The 25,278-nt window shown below is 32.5% G+C and overlaps 2 protein-coding genes and 1 non-coding gene across 3 annotated transcripts; all 3 read right to left on the bottom strand.

The window, feature by feature from the left end:
- Positions 1–269: 269 nt before the first annotated feature.
- On the bottom strand, positions 270–11,576 carry LOC140840205 (structural maintenance of chromosomes protein 1-like). Its single transcript, XM_073207408.1, has 18 exons — positions 10,971–11,576; positions 10,417–10,653; positions 9,993–10,226; positions 8,844–9,082; positions 8,454–8,720; positions 8,090–8,360; positions 7,470–7,594; positions 6,633–6,742; positions 6,445–6,552; positions 6,235–6,374; positions 4,631–4,720; positions 4,353–4,561; positions 3,123–3,292; positions 2,407–2,516; positions 1,879–2,258; positions 961–1,239; positions 644–871; positions 270–557 (listed from the first exon to the last, which is right to left on the bottom strand). The coding sequence occupies exons 1-18, from the start codon at positions 11,406–11,408 to the stop codon at positions 512–514; spliced, it is 3,681 nt and encodes a 1,226-aa protein (XP_073063509.1). The 5' UTR covers positions 11,409–11,576; the 3' UTR covers positions 270–511.
- Positions 11,577–12,268: 692 nt separating this feature from the next.
- On the bottom strand, positions 12,269–12,339 carry TRNAG-GCC (transfer RNA glycine (anticodon GCC)). The gene has a single exon. It is a non-coding gene; the product is annotated as a tRNA-Gly (tRNA).
- A 693-nt stretch (positions 12,340–13,032) lies between these two features.
- Positions 13,033–13,515, bottom strand: LOC140839322 (uncharacterized). Its single transcript, XM_073205957.1, has one exon. The coding sequence runs from the start codon at positions 13,513–13,515 to the stop codon at positions 13,033–13,035; it is 483 nt and encodes a 160-aa protein (XP_073062058.1).
- Between the last annotated feature and the right edge of the window lie 11,763 nt (positions 13,516–25,278).

Genomic DNA, 25,278 nt, shown 5'->3' with positions numbered 1-25,278 from the left:
TAATTTGGTTTTCTTCGAAATCTTGGTCTCTCTCTCATGTGTTAGCTTTCTATCAAACCTCTCGTTGTGACAATAACCATCTTTTTAAAAAAAATACTGAGAATAAAATACCTATTTCCTCTTTTGAGCATGAGCGACCCTGAGGACTGTAGCCTAACTAGATCTTTTTATCTTTAAAAAAATCTTCAAATTTCCAATATTCTCACTTCAAATAAAATCAAAGTTTCGGCCAAATAAAAAGAAAATGGAATCAAATTATTGTCAGAACATGAAGTCATCGAATCAAAATACTATGGTGACAAAAACACACTTGATTCGGAACACAGATATTTGTGGATAACAATTACGAAGTCACTCTAGCACCTGAAACTAGCAGCTAACACTACAAACCTTGAACCTGTACATTCTAATATTCCTGAGTCACATATCATAATACATGCTTTCGGAATCGTTATAAGGATCATAAACACCTTCAGGCCAACATGTAACGAGCCTGGAGTGAGTTGAATCACTATTCATGGTATTTTGTCAAATCAAATGTCAATGTCCGCGAGCATCTGCAGCAAAGAAGCATCGATATTTGTTTTCTTGTAACTCAAATATGAAGCAGACGAAAGAACGAAACAGAGTAAGTATTTCTTACCCTCTATCAGAGTCTCTGTAAACACCAACCAGAGCTTCGGCTTTATCGTAAAAATTATCCTTGAGTGAGATCACGATGCTCTGAAATCCAGTACCAAGTTCTACATCTACATCGAGCCTTGCTCCTCCACATGATTTTGACCGAATAAAGCTAGCAACTTTGGCGACATTTAGATTATCTAATGCAGCATCCACTTCATCTAATATGAAGAATGGTGAAGGTCTAAAACTGGAAATCCAAGGATAAAAAACGGTCAGTTGGTAAGAATGGGCGGGAATTCCTTAGAAGAGATCACTCGTGCATGGTATTGTAAATACCTATGGATTGAGAAGAGTAGTGCAAGTGCTGCTACAGTCTTCTCACCACCAGATAGCTGTGACATGTCACGATATCGTTTTGTTGGAGGCATAGCACTGTACTTAATGCCGTACAAATATGGCTCGTCCGGGTTCTCCAAGTTCAGATACGCAGTTCCACCCACTGCATGGGTACTGCTTGCCCCGCCCACTGAGTGCGTATTGCTCTTCGTGAGTTCATTGTATATTTTGTCGATGTTACCAGATATATGATCAAAGGCTTTCATAAACAAGTCGTGCCTAAATCGAACATAAAGTTAGTGGCACGAAACAAGTTGGGACCGACAGAGTATCGGTGCCATACGGAAGCAGGAATAACACGAGTATGATGCTCATTGTAAATGCTCAGCATAGACCCAAGGTTGTGCATGACAACATCAAGTTGAAGTGCAAGCTAAAAACGGTCGGAAGCAAAAGCATGACAGTAGGACAGCAAAGCACATATAGACCACAGATAAAACTGAGAATGAAACGAAAGGAGCTTTTCTTATAATAGGCACATATATAACACTCACTTGGACTACTTAATTTACACTCGCAGAATGGTTCCCTTCCAAAACAAGATAGATTAAGAAACATTACCCCAGCACAATATAACATACCATGATAATTTTTGCTGTCTAGAAATCATGTGCTTGGTTCAATATTGAGTATTGAGAGGCTGAGAGTAAACAGGTTCTGAATGTTTCATACAAGATTTACAGGAAGACCTCACCTCATTAAACAGTTGCCCACACATTTTTTGCAACATCTCGGTATCATTATTTGGTGCAGTAAGGAGAGTATAGGTCATTTAGGTGTTATAATTCTAGTGATGCATATTTAGAAGGATAATCTTCTACAATATAGCAAGAAATTTTTCAACAATTAATAGAGAACCTTGTCTGCTTAATTCTGTTGTATTCAGCAGTTATTTTGTTCTGCTCATCTCTGGCAGCTTCCCATTCTTTGGATGCAGCTCTTTCCTTTGCCAACACAGCTTCATACTGGTCAAGTGCCTTCAAATTCGGAGCTGTTCTCTCAATTTCAGACACCAAAGAAGTTATTTTTTGTATAAATTCATTCTCAATCTTGTCCCTTTCAGATGGTTTTGACTTTTGCAGAAGAGATTTATTCAGTAAACTGAAGTCAAAAACAGGCCCCAGTGATGATGATCCGGTATCCATAGGGTCATCCACTGTTGGAATATCTATACGTTCTAGTTCGCACTTCTCTAATATCTCTTGCTTCTGCAAATTCAACTGCTCAATCAGAGCCTCCTGCAATTTCATAAGCATATAATTCAAAGTAAATTCTTTTAGATACATTTAATAATCTAAAAGGTAGTAAGAGAATGATGTTTAAGAAACTAATGTGTGGAAGCTCATCAATGATATTTCTCCAGGAAAGCAACCAATCATTGCAAACCTTGGACTTAATTTGACGATTGTGTTTGCTAATATTTGTAGTAGCTGCAGAGATCTTTTTCTTCCATTCCTGGATATCCTTTTCACAATCTTCAGATTTCAACTTCCACTCTGAAGAGGATAGATGGTACATTTAGAGTTTTCATGCCGAATTCAAAATTTTAAATGGTCCAAAACGAAAAGTATGGGACCTAAACACGGGAATTTGAGATCATGTGGATACAATAGTGATAAGATGAAGAACCAGATCTAGCATTATCTTGAAATCCGAAGCACAAATACATATCAGCCTCCGGGAAAAGTAAATCCAAAATGTTATTTTAAGTATGCATGGAATCAATTCAAAATGAAATACAAGATAATAGTAATTCATTTGTGCTTATGAATCGACAATTATTTGTTTTATAGTTGTTTAACAGCTTTTTAAGAGCATGTTGGCTTTTATACGAGGAAAATCACATCAGAGATTTAGATTCTAGAATATTATTCCTTTGACTGTCTCACTTCAATAAAGCATGTACCATGCCTTTCGCCTAGGCTCTACCGGGCCTATGTGCCTCACTATTTAATATCTATCGGTCAGTCGTTTCATCAAATAAGCATATACAGATATTCCTATTGAGATTTATGGTATACGGATAGGCTTATTCAGATGCTTAAGGAACTGGCAGTCGAGAGTTTTAACCCAAGAAAAAAGGGGAAAAGGACTCTGGGTACCTCGTACTTCTTCCTTTAAATTCTCAATCTCGGAATTTGCAGTCTCCATTGCTGATTTCAATTCATTCTGACTTTTCTCTACCTCTTTCAAAGAAATTTTCAAGTCGGAGATAGTTGATTCCAGCTTGGCAATTCGTGAACCCACATCTCGTTTCATTTCATACTCCAACCTAGCCAAATGGGTTGAAATAAATACACTGTACTTCATTCAATGCATAAAAGACCACAATGATACTGAGGTCTACCATCACAGACAATACTAAAACCAAGAGTTTCAGTTTCTTATCAGAAGAAATTGGCCAGTCATGGAGAAAAAAGGGACAAAGTTTTGGGTCTGTGCTTTGCAGTTGGATAATTAAAGAATATATCTGCAAGTTGAAATAACTAAGCACATAATTTACTACAAGATTCTAGCTAGATCGCATCTGATTGTAAATGTCAGATGTAAAGAAATTACTACTGTACTTCACATTAAATGCAAAAGAGACCACCATGATACTTAGGTCTACCTTCACAAACAATACCAAAACCAAGAGTACTATTTTCTTACAGAAGAAATTGGCCGGTCATGGACAAAAACGGTCAGTTTTGATTATGTGCTTTACAGTCCGGTTACATGTCAAAGAATATATCTGGAAGTTGAAATAACTCAATACATAATTTACCATAAGATATAGATATCAACTTGATTGCATACATGATACTTGTTATTAAAAAAAAATTAATAAACCTTTTTGTCCCTGAAATTTTCAGCTTTGCAAGTATTTACATGAATATATCTGGAAGACAATAGCCAAGAGCAAACTTTACAGTAGCTTGATTGCACCCATGATACTTGTTATTGAAAAACCATTTCGATCAAAATTATCCTAAAAAGCTTTCTTACATATTAGCCCTTCGTTAATTAAAATGATTCTTAGAAGCATCATAGCTAGTAATGATGTACCAAAATGCATCTAAAGAGAGATGATGAAATTCATATAAAAGTAACTGTTGAACAAGCAGATTCAATTGTTCATTCATGAATCTTGAGAAAACGTTCAATACATGCTTCAACAGTGCCTGAACTGTTTCTTTTTTATGAATGCAAATTAACACATGTAAAACCATTAGAGGAAATACGAAAAAAAGCACTCAAAACAGAAATTAAAGTTAGCATTCGAAAATGCAAATAGATATGCCAAAACAACCATCTTAAAGACCTGATAAATAAACTTCTAGAATACATACTGGTACTTTAGCTTTGACTGCTGGTTATGCAAGCTAAGCGTCTCTGCCGCCATCTCATCAATAGCCTTTAGATGATTTTCTTCATATTCACGAATGTTTTTCACCCCGACAGACTCACTGAATATCTTGTAGATTCGGTCAACTATATCATTGATCCTCTTTTCCAATGATGTAATCTTTGATGTCCTTGTGTTAATAGTATTTTCCAACTACAAAAGCCAAACCCATTTTTAGGTCTTTTAAACCAGGGATAGGAATATTAAGGAACCAAAGAAAACCTTTTGAAATTCAGGTTTGACGCGACCAATTTCATCTTCTATATTGCTCTTCTCCACCTTCATTTTGATAAGCTTGTCCTCTATGCTTTTCTAAAAGAAATAAAGTCAAATCACATTACAGTGTGATGGGATCTAAGAACCAAGACAGAACATGCCACCATTTCAAACTAATCAATATCGCATTTAAAAGAAAAGATAAATTTAACACCTAAAGGCATCTTTAGCTTACCCATGCAAAGCTAAAGGAGACATTTTGCAATATATGTAAACCTGTGTCTGTCTAGATAACTACGTTCAACAAAGCACAAATTCATAAAAACTTGTCAAAAATAAAAACAGCTATGATTGAGAATTGAATTCAATAGACCGCAAAGTAACTATGATTGAGAATGGATTTGAATAAGTTAGGAAAGTTAGATCCCAGAATTATGGAGAGAATAAGTTAGTTTCCAGATTAGTTGGAATAATTGGGTTAACTTTTCTCAATTTAGATTGTAATCGACTCCTCTACAACAAGTAGTTCAATAAAAATCACAGTTGGTGCTGGTTTTGTCACTTCGAAATCCAGCTGCTCATGATATCATGGGTAGGAATGTCTCAGCCACATAAGACCATTTCTTTCTCAGAAAATTCCACCCAAGTTATGATTCACAAATTGAATGGCTAAAATTACATTGATTGCTCTCAATCAGTGCGCTCGGTGATAGATGACAAATGAAAATGGGGGTATATTCGAATGGTGAAGCGAAACTGTCTGCCACTAACAATCCAAAATATAGGCAGTGGCAGTTGAAAAAGTCAATGGTAACTGCCGAGCTTATCAATTCCAGGGATTCGGTCGTGGGAAAACCTTTTATGTTCTTGTCAACAACTTGAGATGCTTTGGAGGCTGGTTGAGAAAACTACTCAGCTTTGGAAAATTATTGTCAATTGTTTGAAATGAACACTTGAACGAGGAGGATGCAGCAAGCTGATCGAGAGGTAATGGTTGACTGTAATGAACATATGGTTGTTTGACAGAAACTAGCTTTAAGATGAAAATTAGGAAAGTGCCAATGACAAGATAACTCTTATTTCAAGTTAGCATGCTAGGCAGGAAAGACGCCTTCACAAATAATTGAGGGAGAGTGTTAGTAAATAAGATAATGGAGAATAAATTTGTATAGTTGCTTAAATATAACAAAGAATTTCAACAAAAAGTATTTAAGCAAACACAACACTAACACAATGCCCCAAACATCCTCTTTAATCTCAAATCCTTTTCCTTTCAAATGAACATACAATAATAAAATCTTGACTTCTAAACCAGAACAAGCACAAAACACATGAAGCATCCTGAATTCCCATGCATTCCCAGCATCATTAAACCAAAAAAAAATATTAGAGCCAGACTGCAACAAACTTGAAATAGGATTGTCAAGTTTATCCAATTTTTTTATGCTATTGAAACTCTTTGTTCAGTTAGTGATTACTCTGTTGTCCACTGGCTCATAGACATAAAGAGCATGTGATGCATACAAAAGGGGATTCCTCACTAAACCATTTGGATGTTTATGACTTTTTTCGAGTAAAAAGATTACTTCATACAGGAGGGGAAGGCAAACCTTTTCGATTTCTGCATACTGGATCTTTTTCTCAAGTCCACTGATTTTTCCAGATGCTTCAGACTCCTTGAGCTGCATTTCTCTTATTGACCCAAGCTTTTCAGATTCAGATTCAAGATCTTCTTTTTTCTTCTTAAGCCCTGCAATGCACAATAACATCGGCAGAAAAGCAAACAAACAAATATGGTGTAGAATAAAAACTTCAAAGACCTTCAATTTTTTTGTCATCCCATTTGTGTGAACGTGCCTCCATTCCACCACTTGTGCCACCAGTCATGGTGCCGGATTTGGTTAGTAAAGTCCCGTCAGTAGTCACAACTGTGATCCAAGAAAAAGGACAGAAAGTAATAGCACGGGTCAGTTTAGCACCTCTAGGAACAAATACAGCACTATTATACCTTTGAACCTCTGCCCACTCCAGCTCAGATCTTTAGCTTCGTGAAGATCATCGCAAACTAAGGTATTTCCAACAGCAAACAAAATAGCTTTTTCCAACACAGGATCAAATCTATATCTGTCAAGGAAAGGACCTACAATAATAGCATTGCTGAAAAGGACTCAACCACCCACAGAAATATTTGAATTATAAATAAACCACAAATTCTTGAGTATATATCTTCAAAGAATGGCCAGATTTAGGGAGGGCAAGTTCTACAAATGGGGGCAGAAATCAACAAAGTTGTGGCCAGAAAACTCTAAAAATTATATCAAACAAAGCAGCTAATTGCCTGCTACCAAACAAAGGCATAATTTATGCAACATCCATGCAAAATTCACCATAAAAGATAACATATATGTCCCAAATTTATTCACTCAAGAGGTAATAAACAAGAGATCAATAGAACTTAAAAATCAAATTTTCATGAGCAACAATCAGATTCAATTTTAGAACCTTCAGGCAAACATAAGACTTAAATAATACAAAAGTAATTACTTCAGATGAGAAAATGAGCAATGAAAACATATAAAGATAACCTAAAGCAGGAATCTAACAAGATACGTATCGCGCTTAAACAGGAAAAATATGTACAAATTATTGATAAACAATAGGTGGAGAAAAATGTAGAATACTCAGAAATAAACAATGTGTAAGAATTCCTGTTACTGTGGCACTAGAACTATAGAATGTGAGATTCAATTCGATATGTAATCATAATCAGGTAAACAATAACTAAGATTTCCATGTATATGCACATAAATCATATTATTGGTCTGCTTGCTTCAATCGAGGATACTGTATGACATCAAAGACCAACTTGGCTGTTCCTCCTAAGGTGCGCAACCTCTCCATAACTGGCTTCACACGCACCGATTGAAGAGGTATAAATGTTAGTGGAGGAAGCCTTTGTTCTTTCAAATACTGCAAACAAGAAAGCTCACTAGTCATAATCAAGTAGCATTTAAATTTTGAAAAATGATAACAAACACAAACAAATACAAATAATCAGCTCATTAAATTTTGTGAAAAAATTAAAATGGGTATTTTTTATCTGTCAAAAAACAAATAAATCATAAATGGTTCCTGTCACAAATCGAATATGCCAGTTACACACTGCAAATAACAAGTAACCCGATCAATCAATAAAGCATTTATATCACTAGATGGGGTCGGCTAATATGCATCAGATTCGGAAAGCAAGAAAAGCTGAGGGCCTGAGGCTCAACTTTGACGAGTAGTTAAAGATTTTCAAGAAAATAGAATCAACAACAAAAAAAACACAAGAACTATACATTTTAATTTTGACGTGAACAAAAATATCATTCAATCAGTAAGATTGATTTTCCAATGACTGGTGAAGATTGTAATGATGAGTATACAAGAGTGACAGTTTTAAAGTAATCATATACATGGTACCTTTATACATTCCTTCCCAGTGTGTTCGTCCTCGACTACTACAGCATCCATAAATCTGCCCATAGCAACAGTAACAGCAAGGTTATACTTCTTCTGTGTTGGTCGGCAGAGGTCAGTCATGCGACCATGAACACCAGGAAAGAGGCGTTTTAGAGTTTCAACTGCCTGAGACATCCTGGCATCTCTCTCATTCTCGTGTCTATCAGCCTTTAGTTCCCGCAGTTGATTATCTAGATCGCTAATTTTTGCCTTCAGCATTTCATGTTTGCGCCTATAACATTTATTTATCCAAGTGTATGAGAATGATCACAACAAGGGTATTTTAGTACAACTGTCAAATATTAGCGCCAGCACTTGGCCAGACCTGGATTCTACAAGCTTGTCTTTCATTTCACGTTGATCTTTTCGCACTCTTATTAGCTCATCCTTGTGCTTTCCAACTGCATCAAGAATTTTTTTGAGTCTAGTCTGCATTTGTTTCTCTTGTGACTCCAGCTCCTGCTTTCGACTGTCCAACTGCTGAATATTTTCTTCCAAATTCTTCCTGGCCTCGATATCAGCATTTTGCTGCCTGTCTAAAACCTCCTTCTCATCTTTTAATTTAGCAGTTTTCATCCCAGCCTCCTCTTTACTGAAGCATAATCGCTATTAATCAACGGTTTAATTAACAATACTGGCTAAATTATAACATGCATCCAGAACTAGAAAGCAGAGAGCAATTCAAATTTGAGAACGCCGAAAAGGAAGTACTCACAAACGGTGATAAGTCGCCAATTCACTGTCAAGTAACTGAAGCTTTCCACCAGCATCCTCGCTTTTTTTCTTCAACTGCTCGAGTTGCTTAGTCACATCACTCAAGTCATTCCGAAGTTTCTCTACCTCCTCTGTGTGTCTCCTTTTTTCTTCTTTTTTCTTACCAAGTTCTTTATTTGTACTTTTAATTTTTGATGCTATACGCAATATCGCCTCCTTCAATCTTACAAGCTCAGGTTGCTGTGTATCAAAACCAATTACAAAGTTACCACAAGACTGTGCGAGTAACAGAGCATACGATATTTATGCCAGGGTAACTGTAGCTCAAGCAGTGGGCAAAAGTTAAATGAAAGAATCATGGTTCATCAAAATTTTGCTTATTTCTTGAACTTTTTAACTAAATTGCAGCAAAGTAGCAAACAACTGGCAGTGCTGAGTGTTAGTGTGACATGGATTCACAATGAATCGGACTCTGATACTAGCTTTATGTGAACCATGAAAAATCCAAAAGTCAATTTCTTTCATATCTTGCCTAAAAATGGATTGATGTCACTGTAGAACGAGTTGCTATTGACAAAATCCTACTTTATTTCTAGAGGGAAGAAAAAACCAAAGAAAGAAAGACAAGTAATTCAAAAGTTTATGAAATTTCATAAAGAAACTTGTTCTGTCATATTGAAATAAATAAATGGATAAAATTATGTTCCTATGCATTCCAAATGAATTTTTAAGAGATCGTAAATTTATCTTCCTTTTCTAGTAGTAAAAGTTAAACTGTTTAACTATTTTCCAGAACGCACATGTATTCGATTACACGTACATCTTCTTCCATACGGAAATGCCCTTGTAATGATAAAAACATATATGATATATCCTGACTACGCCACTAGAATATGAGGCAAGTGAGCAGTCACCCAACTATTTGATTATGCCGTAGTTGATCGATGAGACATCCAATATGTTACTGAATTTAGAGAACACAGATATTAAAATTGCACATTCGGATACAAAGATAGTAAGAAACATCAAATTCATATGTTATCTGAGAAACTTTAGCCAACTATTACCAGCAGAGTAGAGATCTTAGAAGTGATTCAATCGCTATTATATGAGCACCAAAAAATTTACATGATTATCAAAGATAACTCACGCTTTTGTCGATTTTATTCTGTTTCTCTGTGATCCTCCTCTCACGCTGTGAAATATCTTTCAAGTATCCAATCTGCTCTTTCTTCTTCTTGCTTGCTTCAGCCTCGTAATTACCAAGTTCATCCACAATTTCTTTGCGGATGTTTTCCTCAACATCAAGGTCCTCATTAGCCTTTTCAATATCTCTTTGTATGTTCAAGAGTTGCCAAAGAAAATGTTCCTGCTTCAAAGATTTCTGCAGAGATGACAAGGCAACAAAACAAGTGCTGATCAAAAGCACAAGAACCTATTTCATACTGTAACATCACAGTCAAGGAGCCTCAATAAAGCTTTATGTATGTGAGTCATGGTGACTATAAAGTTGACGATATTGAAAGGTACCATCATTAATAGCTCAAACGTAAAAGAGATTTTCTTATGCATACCAGTTGTTCTTGCAATTTGATATGTTTTTCAGCTTCCTCTTTTTGCAGCTTCTTTTGCTTTTTCTCTGCAGAAATAGTTTTCTTCTTTTGATGCGCAAGCACTGCCTTTTCATCAACTTCGGCTTTTTGTTGCTCCAGCTCCTCATATTGTCTCTTGTATTCTTCAGAACCAGAAATTTGCTCCAGGAGTGCTGTCAGCTCTTTAGGATTTTTTGAAGCTATAGATTCCACGTCTCCCTGCATAATAATATGACCACATAATTTACAAAGAGCATAACCAAATGCGTGACTCAAATTGATTTAAAGATTTATCTCAAACATTTTCTGCCGTCTATATTGCTTTGCTAGTCAGTGGAGAGGCTACAGAAGATTAAGAACATGTAATAACAGCTATATAAACTTGAAGAATATGCATATATACATACACGTTATATGTACAAATACGTATTTGTGTAATGTGCTAAATAGTCTGCCTTCATTCTACACACGCAACAACTAAATCGGCTACTAACTAATACCTGAAATTCATACCAAAATATAAAAATTGTAATCACCTGAAAAACAAGAAAATTCCGCGCTTTGACTAGAATGCCAAGGGACCTCAACTTCGCATTATAATCATCCCAATTCACTACGCGATCCCCTATCCTATACTCACTGCCACCAGCAGTGGTAATTGACCGAGTGAACTGAATTTCCGACCCGTCAGGAAGCTGGTACACCAGCATGACGTGCGCCTTCCGGCCTCTATGCTCCTTCTCGCGGTCGTCGAAAGCGTAAATGAGGTCCCTCAACTGGGCCCCACGCAGCTGTCCAGTCCGCACGCCGAGGACGAAGCTTATTGCGTCCATCAAATTAGATTTCCCGGCTCCGTTGGGACCGATTATGGCAGTGAAATCGTAGAACGGGCCGATCACTTGGTGGCCCTTGTAGGACTTGAAGTTCTCCAGCTCTAGCCGGAGGATCTTCCCCGAGGCGGGCAGGGATGGCATTTTGGGGATTGCAGCAGACAGCTAAACTCTAGGCTTCAGAATCCAAGGGATTAGGGTTTGGGAGCGGAAAATCAAATGGATTCGGGGATTGAATATTTTCGAGTGCGGGAACTAAGAAAAGTGAATATTTCAGAACGATTTTATATCGGTGGATGTGAAACGTTCAGTTTGAGTGCAGTACTCGCCCAAACAAGGGACCTAAAAAGAGATTTCTATTTTTTTTAGTTATTTTAAAATATAATAATTTCATATAAAAAGTTCTATATTACTTAATTTTTTTTAAAACTATCAGAAGAAAACAAATATTAAAAAAAAAATACAAGAAAAAACCATATTATTGTTAAATATAAAATATAAATAAAGTTCTGCACGAGGTTTAATCAAAGTTCAACGTTATATATATACAAAATTAATATTAATAATAATTTTTATTTCTTTCGTAGCTAAAATCTCATTAAATCTTGTAAGGATTTATTTTGTTATGTCAAATGTCATCAAATCCTATGAAATTCAACCAAATCTCGTCAAATACCATTTTTTTTTTTTAAACCCAATAACTCCATTCATTTTATGACACCAAACATGTTATTCTTGCTCTATTCTAATTCTGAGTCGTCGAATTTTAAATCATACAAAAATTCAAGAGCTATATGATTTTTGAACATGAATCACCATAACAATACCGAATAGATGTGGATTTTGTAAGTTTAGTTTTTATTTTAAACTAGAGCTTATAATAATTTTCTAAAATTCAGGCATTATACTAAAAATATATATCGTTGGGCTACATGTAACGTGGAAGGGGTCCATGGGCTAAATTAGTTTTTTTAAGATCCAACATTTTAAAAAAGAGCGAATTGTGCACCAGCCGGGAATCGAACCCGGGTCTGTACCGTGGCAGGGTACTATTCTACCACTAGACCACTGGTGCCATGTTGCGAAGTTGATGGATTACCATATTATATACCTATGTTGTTCATTTAATGTTAATTTGCACAACAACAAAAAAAAAGCTCATAAATTAATGAAAATAATTGTTTGACTAAGGTTAACCCTCTTTCTACTACATGCATCATGCACACTATAGTAAAAATCTACACTTTTTGTGTGATTAGCAATTAATTTTGCTCAACTAAAGATAGAAGGAAAGCCATCTAAATGACTAAATCGACTATTAATATTTTATTAACCTCCTAATTACAATGCTTATGAGGATAGTGCAAATATGATGAAATGAGAGTTCCGACTGATTTATATTTGAGTGGGTCTCTTGTGAGACCGTCTCACGGATCTTAATCTGTGAGACGGGTCAACCCTATTCATATTCACAATAAAAAATAATACTCTTAGCATAAAAATAATATTTTTTCATGGATGACCCAAATAAAAAATGTGTCTCACAAATACGACCTGTGAGACCGTCTCACACAATTTTTTGCATTTATATTTTAGTTTAATAACTGTAAATATTGTGGTATCTCAGGGGCTTTTAAATTATGGATAAAGTTGTATAGTCAAAATATTATTTAATACATTAAACTATGATATTAACCATTATAATGGATTTCAAATATACTCAATATTAAATCAAACTCATTAATGCATTCAAAGCGTACATATATCTTCATGAATCATATCCGAGCCGCAACTCTAGATCCAATTCCTCGTCATGATTCGTCTCCAACCCTTCCGTGATCATCGGGGGGAAGACCGATCTCACCGGCCAATCGCCAGGATTAATCGATTGATTTGTTCTCTTACGTCTATCACGATCAAAATCGTTCATGCTACCACCCTTCTGCGGAGGGTTTTCAGACGAGGGCGTTGTCGAAGTACCAGTACTAAAATATGTTGAATAGTTATGATCAATAATTCTTGAAGTTGGTATCTGCTGATAAAATCTAGGGCCTGTGCAATCTTCCTCTCGCTTGCTTGGAGTTGTTGGCTTGTTTCTTGCCCTATCTTTTCTGTGGATGTTCATGTGTCCACCCAAAGCCTGTGCTGTATCGAACCCTCTCTTGCAAAACACGCACTCGTAAAATCGCCCTGCGCGCATGTAGGTGCTTTCTTGCTCGGATTCTTCGTGATGATTAGTATTGAACTCCATTTTAATTCGGATGCTGATTCTTGGTTTTTCGACAAGTCCGGTTCTCGAAAATCTTGGAATATATGATCAAGAAACTCCGAGAATTTTCTTTTTGATGCAATGGATCACATGACATATATATAAGATCCAAGGAAATGATGAAGAATTAGTTAAATAATTTGGTCTTCGAATTTTTGTTGATATATAAGACTCATTCTAGTAAACTAAGGCCGGCTGCGGCAGATCCTTTTAATTTAGCAAATTAATTAAGTTAAAAAAACATAGATGTATACCTGCATTAAAAAATATATAGATGTACAATTTATTTTACCATGAGGATCTACAATTTGATGTTCCCATAATCCCATTCAGAAAAACTTGTTTTGCTTACAAGACTTGAGTAATTAAATTTAATTATAAGTAAAGATTAACTTCATATTTAAATATTAATGACGTATTAAGGTGATTTCAGATGCATCAAAATCAAATTCTATTATTTAGTTTTGAAAATCTCACGTTTTTGTGAAAATAATTGATGGAAAAGCCCCTTTCACCTTCGACACAGATGTCATCAATAATTAATTAGGCGATTATATATTACTATATAAAACCATAATTTTAAATTTGCAAAAATAAAAAAATCTTTTTAACACTACTATGAAATTTATATGCTTTACCAAAAAATTTAGAATAAAATCTTAGTGATGCAACCATCAATTTAACTCTTATAATTAGAAAAGAGACGACTAAGATCATATAATGTTGACATGATGTCAGATATTGTTGATGTTAGCGAAGATCATATAATGTTGACATGATGTCAGATATTGTTGATGTTAGCGAATAAATGACTAAAAGTCAAAGGAATTCTATTTATTATTTTCTTCTAATTAATTAGATGACTCGAGTTTAATTTAAGCCAACTTAGGACACAAATTACCATCCTTTTTTTTATTATTATTCACTTTATTGATCCTAGTTTTGCAGGCCAGCATAATATTAATATTTTAGGAGTGTGTTTTAGATCATAATTTTAAAAAGTATTCGTAATTAGTAAAAGTAAGATCGAATTGGATTCGGGCGTTGGCATATATAGTTTGGCAGGATCCACAGTGAATCATTCGAGCATGGATTTAATTATATTTATTTATGAATTCGATCACTACATGGTCAACACCAAATCTTTTGGAATCGTTGGATTATTTTTATCACAACAATAATTTTAAAGTTTTTTTTTATTAAAGTTCTATACATAAAGATAAATAAGTTTTAACCTCAAAATCGTAAATTAGCCAGGCATCCAACAATTATAAATATTTGTAGGAAGGTTTATGACTTTCACGAATAACTCAAATATGATATTTTATCATTCGTTCATACATCAATTGATAGCACATAAGCCGGAGAGCGTAAGACTTGGAGTATGGCATAAATATAAAGTAAAGCAGGTTGTAGTTAAGATATAGGACTTCTATTTTAAATTTGTGAAGAATCATCTATGTATGAAAGAGTCTAAATTAAACGTATTCGATGTTCGTATTTGGGAAAGTTTCATGCTAGTAAATTAAGGGTACAAGTGTTCATTAGGAAATACCATTATTTAGTATATAATACATTTTTCATGTGTAACTTTTCGACTCATAAAATTCATGTTCATGATAAATATAAATGTTGGGTTTAGAAACTCTGACAATCTTGATTTTGATGATGACAAATTTTTTTATTGTGCTTCTAACATATTTACTCAAGTGTGAAGTTCCTAACTCAAGATAGAAGCTGAAACTCGAATTTTGGCAAATTGAAAATTTGACGAGATACAATATTTTTGATGATATCTCACAGCTAGTGATGCAAATTACTTGCCACCGAAACTACTGAACAGAAAACTCAGTTTAAGACAAGTTGTATTTCACGTCAGTTGGACTAAATCTGATGTTATCTTAGCAAAATGATGGCAGTAAGGCTCATAAATTTGGCTGATCAGCAAATATCAGTCGGACATGAGCAGTTACAGTATTTTAGTCATCTTGATCTGCTAAGTTATCCAAATAAAACGACTCAGTATGAGTTACGTGGTTAAGACGATGATCTACAAATCATCTTCACAAGACAAAGTATGAATCGGATTTTTAAAATGCTGATAAATGACGATGAAAGTAATAGTTCTGCACATGCTAAATTCAGCACCTCATCAGTTTGGTTCAGTTTAGCTGATGAGCCCAAATGAATGATCAGTCTAGCTAATGAGCCCAACTGGGAGTGGACCTCAAATCATTTAAGCTCGAGAAAAGTGGCCAGCAAGATGGAAATGACCGTTTCAACATCAAAAACAGTATAGAAACTTTTCAAACGATCATATTCTTGTGTCTAACATATATATCATTCTTAGAGCTTATAAATACAACATTTTGACTATCAAATACAAGCTTTTGAAGGGATTCAAACATGTGCATATTACATGAAGAAATTAGTTAGAATAAAAGCAAACTCAAGTGTGAAGATATATTTGATATATACATATACTTTAAAAATCCTCACATGTAATTACTCAAACATATGCATTGGAATTGGATTTCACAATTAAGATGAGTGATCTTCACACAAAGACATTAAAGATCACGTTTGTAGTTTTGACATAAGAAACATTAAACATTGTACGGATTGTGAGTTACGGCCTACAATTGAAAGTTTGCTAGGAGTTTCGATTATGCAATGTATAAGTTCTAAGTTGAAATGAATTTGTACAAGGAGTTGTATAAATCAAATTCTTTTAGTGGATCTTTCTTGTGGAAAAATGACTGACGTAAGTGCTGTTAATATCCGAACATCTATAAACAAATTCGTATATATTTATTTATCGCATTTACTTTGATATTGTTTTTAAGATGCATTGTTGGAGCATTTTATGTATATTTCAGATGTCAAATATTGCATACCAAATGTATGATAAAATGATTCAACCAAAATATTTTTACACATTCAACTTGCATATATTTTAAATATTTTACTAAAATGTTTTTCGATTTTTACGAATGATTATTTTTTATTGTCTTTCGTTCGAACTGTTGTAGCTCAATCAATGTCTATCGATCGATCTTATATTTAATTTGTATTTATATTCATCATACCAAAAGAGATCATCCGAACTTAGTTTAAAAAAGTACGAAAGAGTAAATATTTTGTGAGTTGTTTTAAATAAATGGAAAATTTGCAATTTCGATTCCATATGTTTTTGGTTTGCGATTTTGATAATCAGTGTTAATAAATTTCTAATTTAAATTATTATATTTAAAAAAATTCAACAATTTTAGTCATTTTCACTTCTGATGCTGATGTGACGTCAACGTTTTGTTAACATGTCACATTGACATATAAGTATCACAACAACACTCTTGCAGACATTCAAAAAAGAAAACACTAAAATTGTTAAAAATTGAGAGATAAAAAACTAAAACTTAAATTTTTCAATATAGAATACCAAAACTGTAAACAGATAAATATAAATTACCAAAATTACAATTTTTCTAGTAAATAAACTCTATCTAGACATGCTTATCTAATCATTTATCAAAACAAGAAAAGGGCTAAAGTTATTAACTAAACAATGATATAGAAGACAAGGTCGAGAAAGGAGTGAGTGTTTTGTGATGTAAGAAAAGGGCTGTCAAAAGGTTTTTGTTTTTTGGAAATATTTTGTTGGTTGATAATGTTGCTTTATAGTAAAGGACAACTGGAAGATTGGAATTGTTAGATATTAGTGGACCATACTTTGTGTCGTCTCTACTAAATCACATACTATGTTTTTCTCGACATATCATCCACATATTAAATATCCAAACTCGATGGAGATTTGGTTTTTATGAAACTGTGAATCATCATGGACATGCACCATATTTTAAAAATTAATTAGGATTCGAACCATTTCAGAATCACGGTTCGAAAAACATAAATGGAACCGAGAGCTTTTGAGTCAACTCGATTCTCAATTATAAAATAGATATCAGAATCGAGTTCATTACTGAAATCAAAACTATAAAAATAATATTAAGCTTTAAGATTCTAGATTATACATAGATAACTTAATTTATATAAGTTAGATTTAACCTCTATTTTACACTCTCTTCGATAAACATTAAATATCGATTATAATTTGTTGAATATAAAATCATTAAATAATTAAATTCATATGATTAGTCAACTAATTGTGTTATTTCCCTACTAGTTAGATTTACAGCAATATTAAATTTCAATTATAATCCATTCAACATGTGGTTAAACGAAACTGAATTCACGATGAACTAGAAATGAAATCATATCCAAATGCTTCGGGTTCGTACTATATTCCATCAGAATAAAAACATTGGTTTCAAAACTAGAGTAGTCGATTTAGGCTTGTTTGTCATGCCTACGTACATATATAGTGTTATTTATCTACAAATTTATTTTATGGTATAAAATTTTAGTCATATGGTAGTATATAATTTTGTTGGGGTGTAATAATTATTTTTGTTTGGTGGAACAATCAAAATATTTAGTGTATTTAAAAATTGGCTGACATTATAATTAACTATAGTTTTTTTGTAAACGACAAACATTAGATCCAAATTTAAAATTTTAAATTTGAAGGTTAGATTTTTACATATTTAGTGTATTTAAAAATTGGCTAACAAATTTATTAAAAAACATTAAAATTGAAATTTAATCTCTAATTTTTTATAACAAGAATACCTTTATAAAAAAAATTCAACTGTACACACAGACATAAAAAAATTAGATTATACCAAAATAAACCACACATACAAATGTACAATAATTTTTGTATAAGATTCGCGTGTGAATTAATGCATACAATCACCGTAGTTTATCCAACTGCATCGGCCTTCTTGTCAAATTTGGGCCCTTCATGAATTGTGCTACCGATTTAATGAAAGGCTTCTTTTTCATCAGTGTCTAGTTTAGCTTTTACTTAAAAAAGGGATATAGAATTTGATTTCGATGAAATTTTGCGTGATTTCTCGAGTATATTTGTGCTTGTCGAGCCTTTATGAATCAAAAAAAATATTTATCGGACTATAATCTTTTGCCAAACATTTGGGTCTCAATAGTTTCGAATATAAGATCGAGAAAAAAGAGATTCATAATTCTGATCGGGACAGAAGTTGGATATATAAGAGAGTTAAAAGGGATGAATCCCTACCACTAAATTATTCCAAGAAATTATAGCTCATTATATCATAAATAAATGGGATACATAAGTATTTATCCTTTGACTAATATGTCGATATATACATTTTTTTTTAATTTTAACAATTGTCCTATATTCATTACTATCTTTTTTAAGGATTACAATTTTCTCCACGGGACCCAACTTGAAACGGTCAGGTTTGGAGATTTGAACGAAAAAAATCGAGGACGAGTGTAAGAATGTTATCCCTACCTCCGAACCCGTCCTGATGTATCCCGATAATAACAACAATGGGTTTTCTTAGTAATTAACAAAAAAGAAAACTCAAATTCATATCATTCAAATCTCGTGCATTATCCAACTGGTCACCTTATGATAATTACGTTGTTTCATCTATTTATTTATTAAAATCATAAATGTATTGTTTAAGTAATATTAGTATTTATATATGTATTTAGATTCTTGTATCATTATTCTTTAAGTGAATTTGAAGATTTTTTTTATTAATTCAATCGATATTGAAGATGTGATAATGATAGTTATTTTAATTTACATTAGGTCAGAGATAATGATGACAAATTCAGTTAACCTCATTACTATTTTTAGATTATTTGGAGCGAGGATGTGGACTAAGATGAAAATTTAATAGAACCGTGTATGAGGGGCCGATGGAGACTTAATCCCTATAGAATAAATGTGGAATCCCCGATTAGAAAAAACAGAGATTAGTTCGTCCCACTGTCATCCTTGATCCTTTTGTCCTTAACACAGCCTACTCGATTTTAAAAATGATCGTATCACAGAACCATAGAAGTATTGTTTTCTTCGTAAATGAGAAGATCACGAATAAATTAAATTATCGAAGAGTATAAATATACAAGTTACTTAACCGAAATTAAAGTTCTAATTAACCCGAATATAATAATCAACTCAATATAACTTGTATCATTTTAAAGTTTGGAACGTGAGGCGTGTCATGAATTTTTAAATAAAATTGAGTAACTAGGTTTCCTGTGAGACGATCTCACGAATCTTTATCTGTGACTGTGAGACGGGTCAACCCTATCGATATTCACAATAAAAAGTAATACTCTTAGCATAAAAAATAATAATTTTTCATATATGACCCAAATAATATATCAATATCACAAAATATAACCCTTAAAATCATCTCACAAAAGTTTTGCCAATAAAATTTGAAGCCCCACTAAAATGTTTTTGTGAGTGTCAAAGATTTGCTAGTCAAACAGAATTGACTTAAATTTCATTTGCTTTGTGTTATTTGTCTGACACTCGAACCATTTTTATGTCGCCACAACACAAAGTCAACGCACAATAATAGCATCTTTTAAATATTATAATATATAAAAACCAATAGACTATTTATATATTATTTGAATAATATATGAAAAAATATTATTTTTTATGCTAAGAGTATTACTTTTTATTATAAATATGGGTAGGATTGACTAGTCTTACATTAGGATCCGTGAGACGGTCTCACATGAGACCCACTCAAAAGAATTAAAGCCGAATCCTTTGTAGTAGACAAATCATACGATAAATTTAAGCCTCATTTGTTTCATGTAGATATGTTACTTATTTTTTCAAATTTATTTTGAAATCGAAATTTTTATAATTGGATACACACATAACTATTATCAAACTAAAATTTTTAAATAAAATAATGTTCTAAATTATAATCAGGGAAAAAATTCAGAATTTGAAAAAATTATTAAATAACTTAAAATGCTTAAATGATATAGTTCAAGGGAATTTTTTTTTTAATCCCGATTTCGATTCCAGCTCGATATATATGTGTCAATTATAAACTATTCGATAATTTACGAATAGTCGCCGGTCAATTTCTGAGCACGTCATCTCATAGGTTGCAACAAATAAGATACGGGTCAATTAAGTTTACATATATAAATCGTCATTCATACACGAGACATTGGTTTAATTCTTGATTATTTTTTATTTTGAATATAGGAAATTTAATAAAATTAATTAATGTGTCTCATTTTCAAGCTTTGTAAGGACTAGCAAACGACATATGCTCGATGCGTGTGTAAAATAATGACTATTATGTATATGAATCACGATAATTAATAGATCGAGTTGATTCATAAAATGTTGGTAAAGTTTTTAATTAATATTTGGATGAAGAGAATATGGTTATATTAAACATGTGATTTGTAGAGTTCATACATGAATTTTTATATATATATATATATATATATATATATATATATATATATATATATATATATATATATATATATATATATATATATATATATAATAGGATGCATAAATAATTTTAAATTATCAACTCCCATTAATTATTCTTGTAAATAAATATTTACCAATTCCATCGCTATTTCACAATTCAAAAGCGCGTTTAATTGCTTGAAAACATATCGTGTTTTGTGCAAAAATAATTATTTAATATTTATTGTGATAAGTCACGTTTAAGTTTCAATATTTTAGTTGATCATCAAAATAAAAAATATAGCCTATAATAGTCAAAGATATATTAAATGCCTAACTTTTTGTAAAACCAATTGCCATCAAAATAAAATTTATATTTTCTTAACAATTTTTTTTTTCTTGTGTGGGAAAATAAAAATTCCTTTAATCAGGTTGGTATAAATTAGATTATGACAATCTAATCAGTTAAAAATAGGTATCATGGAGCTCACAACTTGGTTTTGTGTGTTTTTTACGGAGTGCTAAGATTTTCATAAATATAAAAGCAATGTTTTTGCACAATCACATCTGTTTGTTCCACGAAAAAAATGACTAAAAATTAAAAGAAACAAGTTACTGCAATACTATTGCCTGATTTTGCTAATTTAAAAATCGAAAATCCGATGTAAACCAACTTGTAAAACTAATTTTATTATTTCCCCGTTTATTATTATGTTTCTTTTGAAAAATATAAGAGATCGAGTATTGAAAATAAGAATTGTAAATATTGAAAATTAGTATGTAATGATGTATTTAATGATATATTTATTTTTGGAGTCTTTCCAAAAAAATTCTATAAATAAGTATCGCAGTTTGTGAAGAAAAACACAACTGAGTAGATAAAACTTTATAAAAGTGTGTAGTTTAATATATTTCGTGAGTTTAAAATTTTTATTTTAAGTTTTCACTTTTAACAATTTCATATTAGTCATTCAAAAATCTGCAGTCACTTTCAGCTTAAATGAGACCCATTCAAGTTTTTGTATATCCCATTCAACAGTCAAACATGCATGCATTCCATCAAATATTATAATAAGGTCGTAAGTAAAAATTTCAAAGTCACAACACCTATATAAACACATGCAACCATATATCATAATATTTACATTAATTTACAAACAAACAAAATATTGTATGATCTCCGAGTATTTATTTATTTTTTTTTCAAAAAATCAAGATCATGAGGGTTTCTGCAAAAATTATCTTATTTATGATGGGATTAATCTTCTTACACAGCATGAAATCATACGAAGCTGCTCGAATTCTTGGTGAGGAAGAGGAGCAATGGATTATGAAGGGACAAAGTCTTTTACTACAATCCTTGAAGGGCCGGCGTCTAGTTCAAACACCCACGCCCAACGGCTGCACGTGGATAACCGGAGGTAATGGGCCACCATGCAAGATGCCGATCAGTAGTCGGAATTTTGCTGGCAGAGTAGTGGCTGCTCCGCCTCCGCCACGGGTAAACGATGTCTATCCTGAAGAAAAAATGACGCAGTTTGGTGTGGCTAAGGAGAGTAAATGAAGATGAATTGTTTTTGGCAACAGAAGGAATAAACCGAGATCATGAACATATATTTGACAACTATAATTTCACACTAACTTGCAAGAATGTTGTATGTTTATTACTTGTTGAGCTTTTAATTTTTGTTTGGTGCAAGAACCAATTTTATTTTATCTTTTTACCTTTTTTTATTCGTTCGTTGTATATTTTATATTTAAGGAAATTAAGGGGAAAATGACCGTTCTTTAAGTTTTTTATGAGCATTATTAATAATGAATATGAATCGTGTAATATTGGTTAAAACCTTGAATGCGTTGGCCGGTTGGCATTTTCATGGCTGATCACGAGCTTGCACTACAACAAATTAATAATTCCACAACACATATCCGACAACATATTTTATCCGTTGAACGCACTTTCAACAATACCTTACAACAGTTTTTAAATGGCCTAATCCGTTGTCGTTTTTTGTAGTAGTATTGTTAGTTAATTAATGATCAAATCGTATATACACATTCGTATATATTAAATTACCAATCACATATTAATAAACAATCGAATAATATACATAAGGATTGAGAATAGAGGGCATTCGGCTCGGTTTACCAACTTTTGAAAATTATCAATACAAAATTAAGAAAAATGGGAATCCTATAATCTTATGTGTGTATTCGTTGCAGAAATTTGCTGATTTAAATAACATATTTTGTGAAGTTGAAAGAATTCTACAGAATCTCACGGATTTATAAAGATTTTCACCTAATTTCGAATCATGTGGATTTTCTAATTTATGCTTGTGATTATTTATTTATTTATTGAACTAACGGTTGGACGTGAATAATTTTTATTTATTTTAAACATTTTTATATCTCGATATAATATTATTTATTTAATTTAATAAAGAAAATAAATAACTCAATACTAAATTTATTCCAATTAAACTTCAATTATTCAAGTTAATTCAATAAGTTTATTTAAAAGTCAAATTTGAATAATATATGACTTTTTAAAACTATACAAAAGTTTACATTTGATACCACTAAAATTTTGTAGAGTACTATATAAAAGTCTGGATTGAATACTTTTATACTTTTAAACTACATAAAAATCATTAAAAATCTAGAACAAATACATCCCCTTATATAATCGAGGATTAATTTAGAGAGATCGATAGAACGAATAAGGTGGTGCAACATGATAAAATAACTTGTAGTTTATTTCACGTTCCATTTGGTACAAAAATAGTTTTGGTTATGAATCATAAATATGAGACGTTATAAAAGGGCAAGTCTATCTTGTATTCGGTAAGACATATTTCATGCACACAACATAATTATTTATTTTATATACGAGTCAAATTAAATAGGGAAATTATATATTAGATCATATAATGATTTAATTTAGACGAATTATACTTCATCCGATGTAGCATAAATTTAACTAAAACTTGTATATAAGGTAGAATACTTGTGTTTTAAAAAAATATATTAAAACCAAATTAAAGGTGATTTTTGTTGGTATATATATAGTCACGATTGGCTTTCAATAAAATTTTATATATTGGAGGCTTTGACAACATTTTAAAATGTTAAACAATTTAGACTGGGATTTTTCTGAAGAAAGACTAAATTTCTATTGACAGAAAACTTTTCCAGTCAATAAAAGGAAAATTATAAATTAAAAAGAGGAAAAGGAAAATTTGGTCCAAATTATATTATATTCTTACTTGGTTAGCGGATTAAGTTTACTGCATTTGCATAAAATCCACACGTCTCCATTGGGTTGAATCCATGCAAGATATGCATATGCTTGACCAAAAACCCATATTTCAATAATATGGCATATATAAGAACACATCCATTACACATTTACACACTATCGGTAGAATTTTATCGGTGTCCGGTGGTCCACCATGCAGAGCATCGGTGACGGGTGAACAGAACTTTCCTGGCAGACTCCTGGCTACTCCGCCTCCGCCTCCGCCGTGGGTAAACGATGTTTATTCGGAGCAAAATATGACGATATATGTGACAAATATTTTACGCCGACTTCTACGAATGTTGTATTTTTTATTATTTTATGAATTTTTTTTTTTTTTTTTTTTGGGTGCAAGAAACCTAAATGCTTTTACCCTTCTTTCCTCCATTGGAAGAAATTACGTATTTGGTTTGGTCCCTTAATAAATCAAAGCATGATGTAGTCTAGTAAGTTGATGTTCGTTTTCACTTTAGCCATTTTCCACCGAAATGTTTACCGGACGTTGGAGACATCAACATGCAATTATTTTACTCAACCTCATACTTGAAAAGCTCGAAAGTCTTCCTAACCCATTGACAACAAAAATTAGGGTTTAAATTTTAGGTTTATATTGCCAAAAATATCTTAAATCTATATCCTCTTATAAATAATTAATAAATGTAGTTACTTGGATAGTTCGCGAGCTACTCGAACAGACACATTAAAATCCGAACTCGACTCAAGTAACGACTCGAGCTAGAACAAATCAAACTCGAATCAAGTTTTAACCGAACAGCTCTCCCCTAGTGGAATATGTTTACTGCATTTAATTTGCATCGAATCTTACAAGTTTATTTGGGTTGAATCCATGAAACATATTTATACATGACCAAAAAGCCATTTTCAATATTGAGTATCGGCTTTTACAGGAAAGTTGAGGGAAATATATATAATAACCCATAAAAAAAAAACAAGCTAGAAGAAGAAAACTATCCTATTATCGGTTGGTATTGTCAGTGTAGGTATAAAAAAGACGGATGGAATTTGATTTATATTTATCTTATACTAAGTTATTTAATATATAAATACAAATATGGTCGCCCAT

Source organism: Primulina eburnea, chromosome 8, assembly GCF_022965805.1.
Source record: "Primulina eburnea isolate SZY01 chromosome 8, ASM2296580v1, whole genome shotgun sequence".
NCBI lineage: Eukaryota > Viridiplantae > Streptophyta > Magnoliopsida > Lamiales > Gesneriaceae > Primulina > Primulina eburnea.
This window is presented reverse-complemented; position numbering and strand designations above follow the sequence as displayed.

Coding starts and splice junctions, on each gene's coding strand:
- LOC140840205 (XM_073207408.1), bottom strand. CDS start 11,408: ATGCCATCCCTGCCCGCCTCGGGGAAGATCCTCCGGCTAGAGCTGGAG. Junction 8,361..8,453: donor GACAAGCTTGTAGAATCCAG/GTCTGGCCAAGT, acceptor TAAATGTTATAG/GCGCAAACATGAAATGCTGA. Junction 3,293..4,352: donor CAGTCAAAGCTAAAGTACCA/GTATGTATTCTA, acceptor CCATTTGGCTAG/GTTGGAGTATGAAATGAAAC.
- LOC140839322 (XM_073205957.1), bottom strand. CDS start 13,515: ATGGAGTTCAATACTAATCATCACGAAGAATCCGAGCAAGAAAGCACC.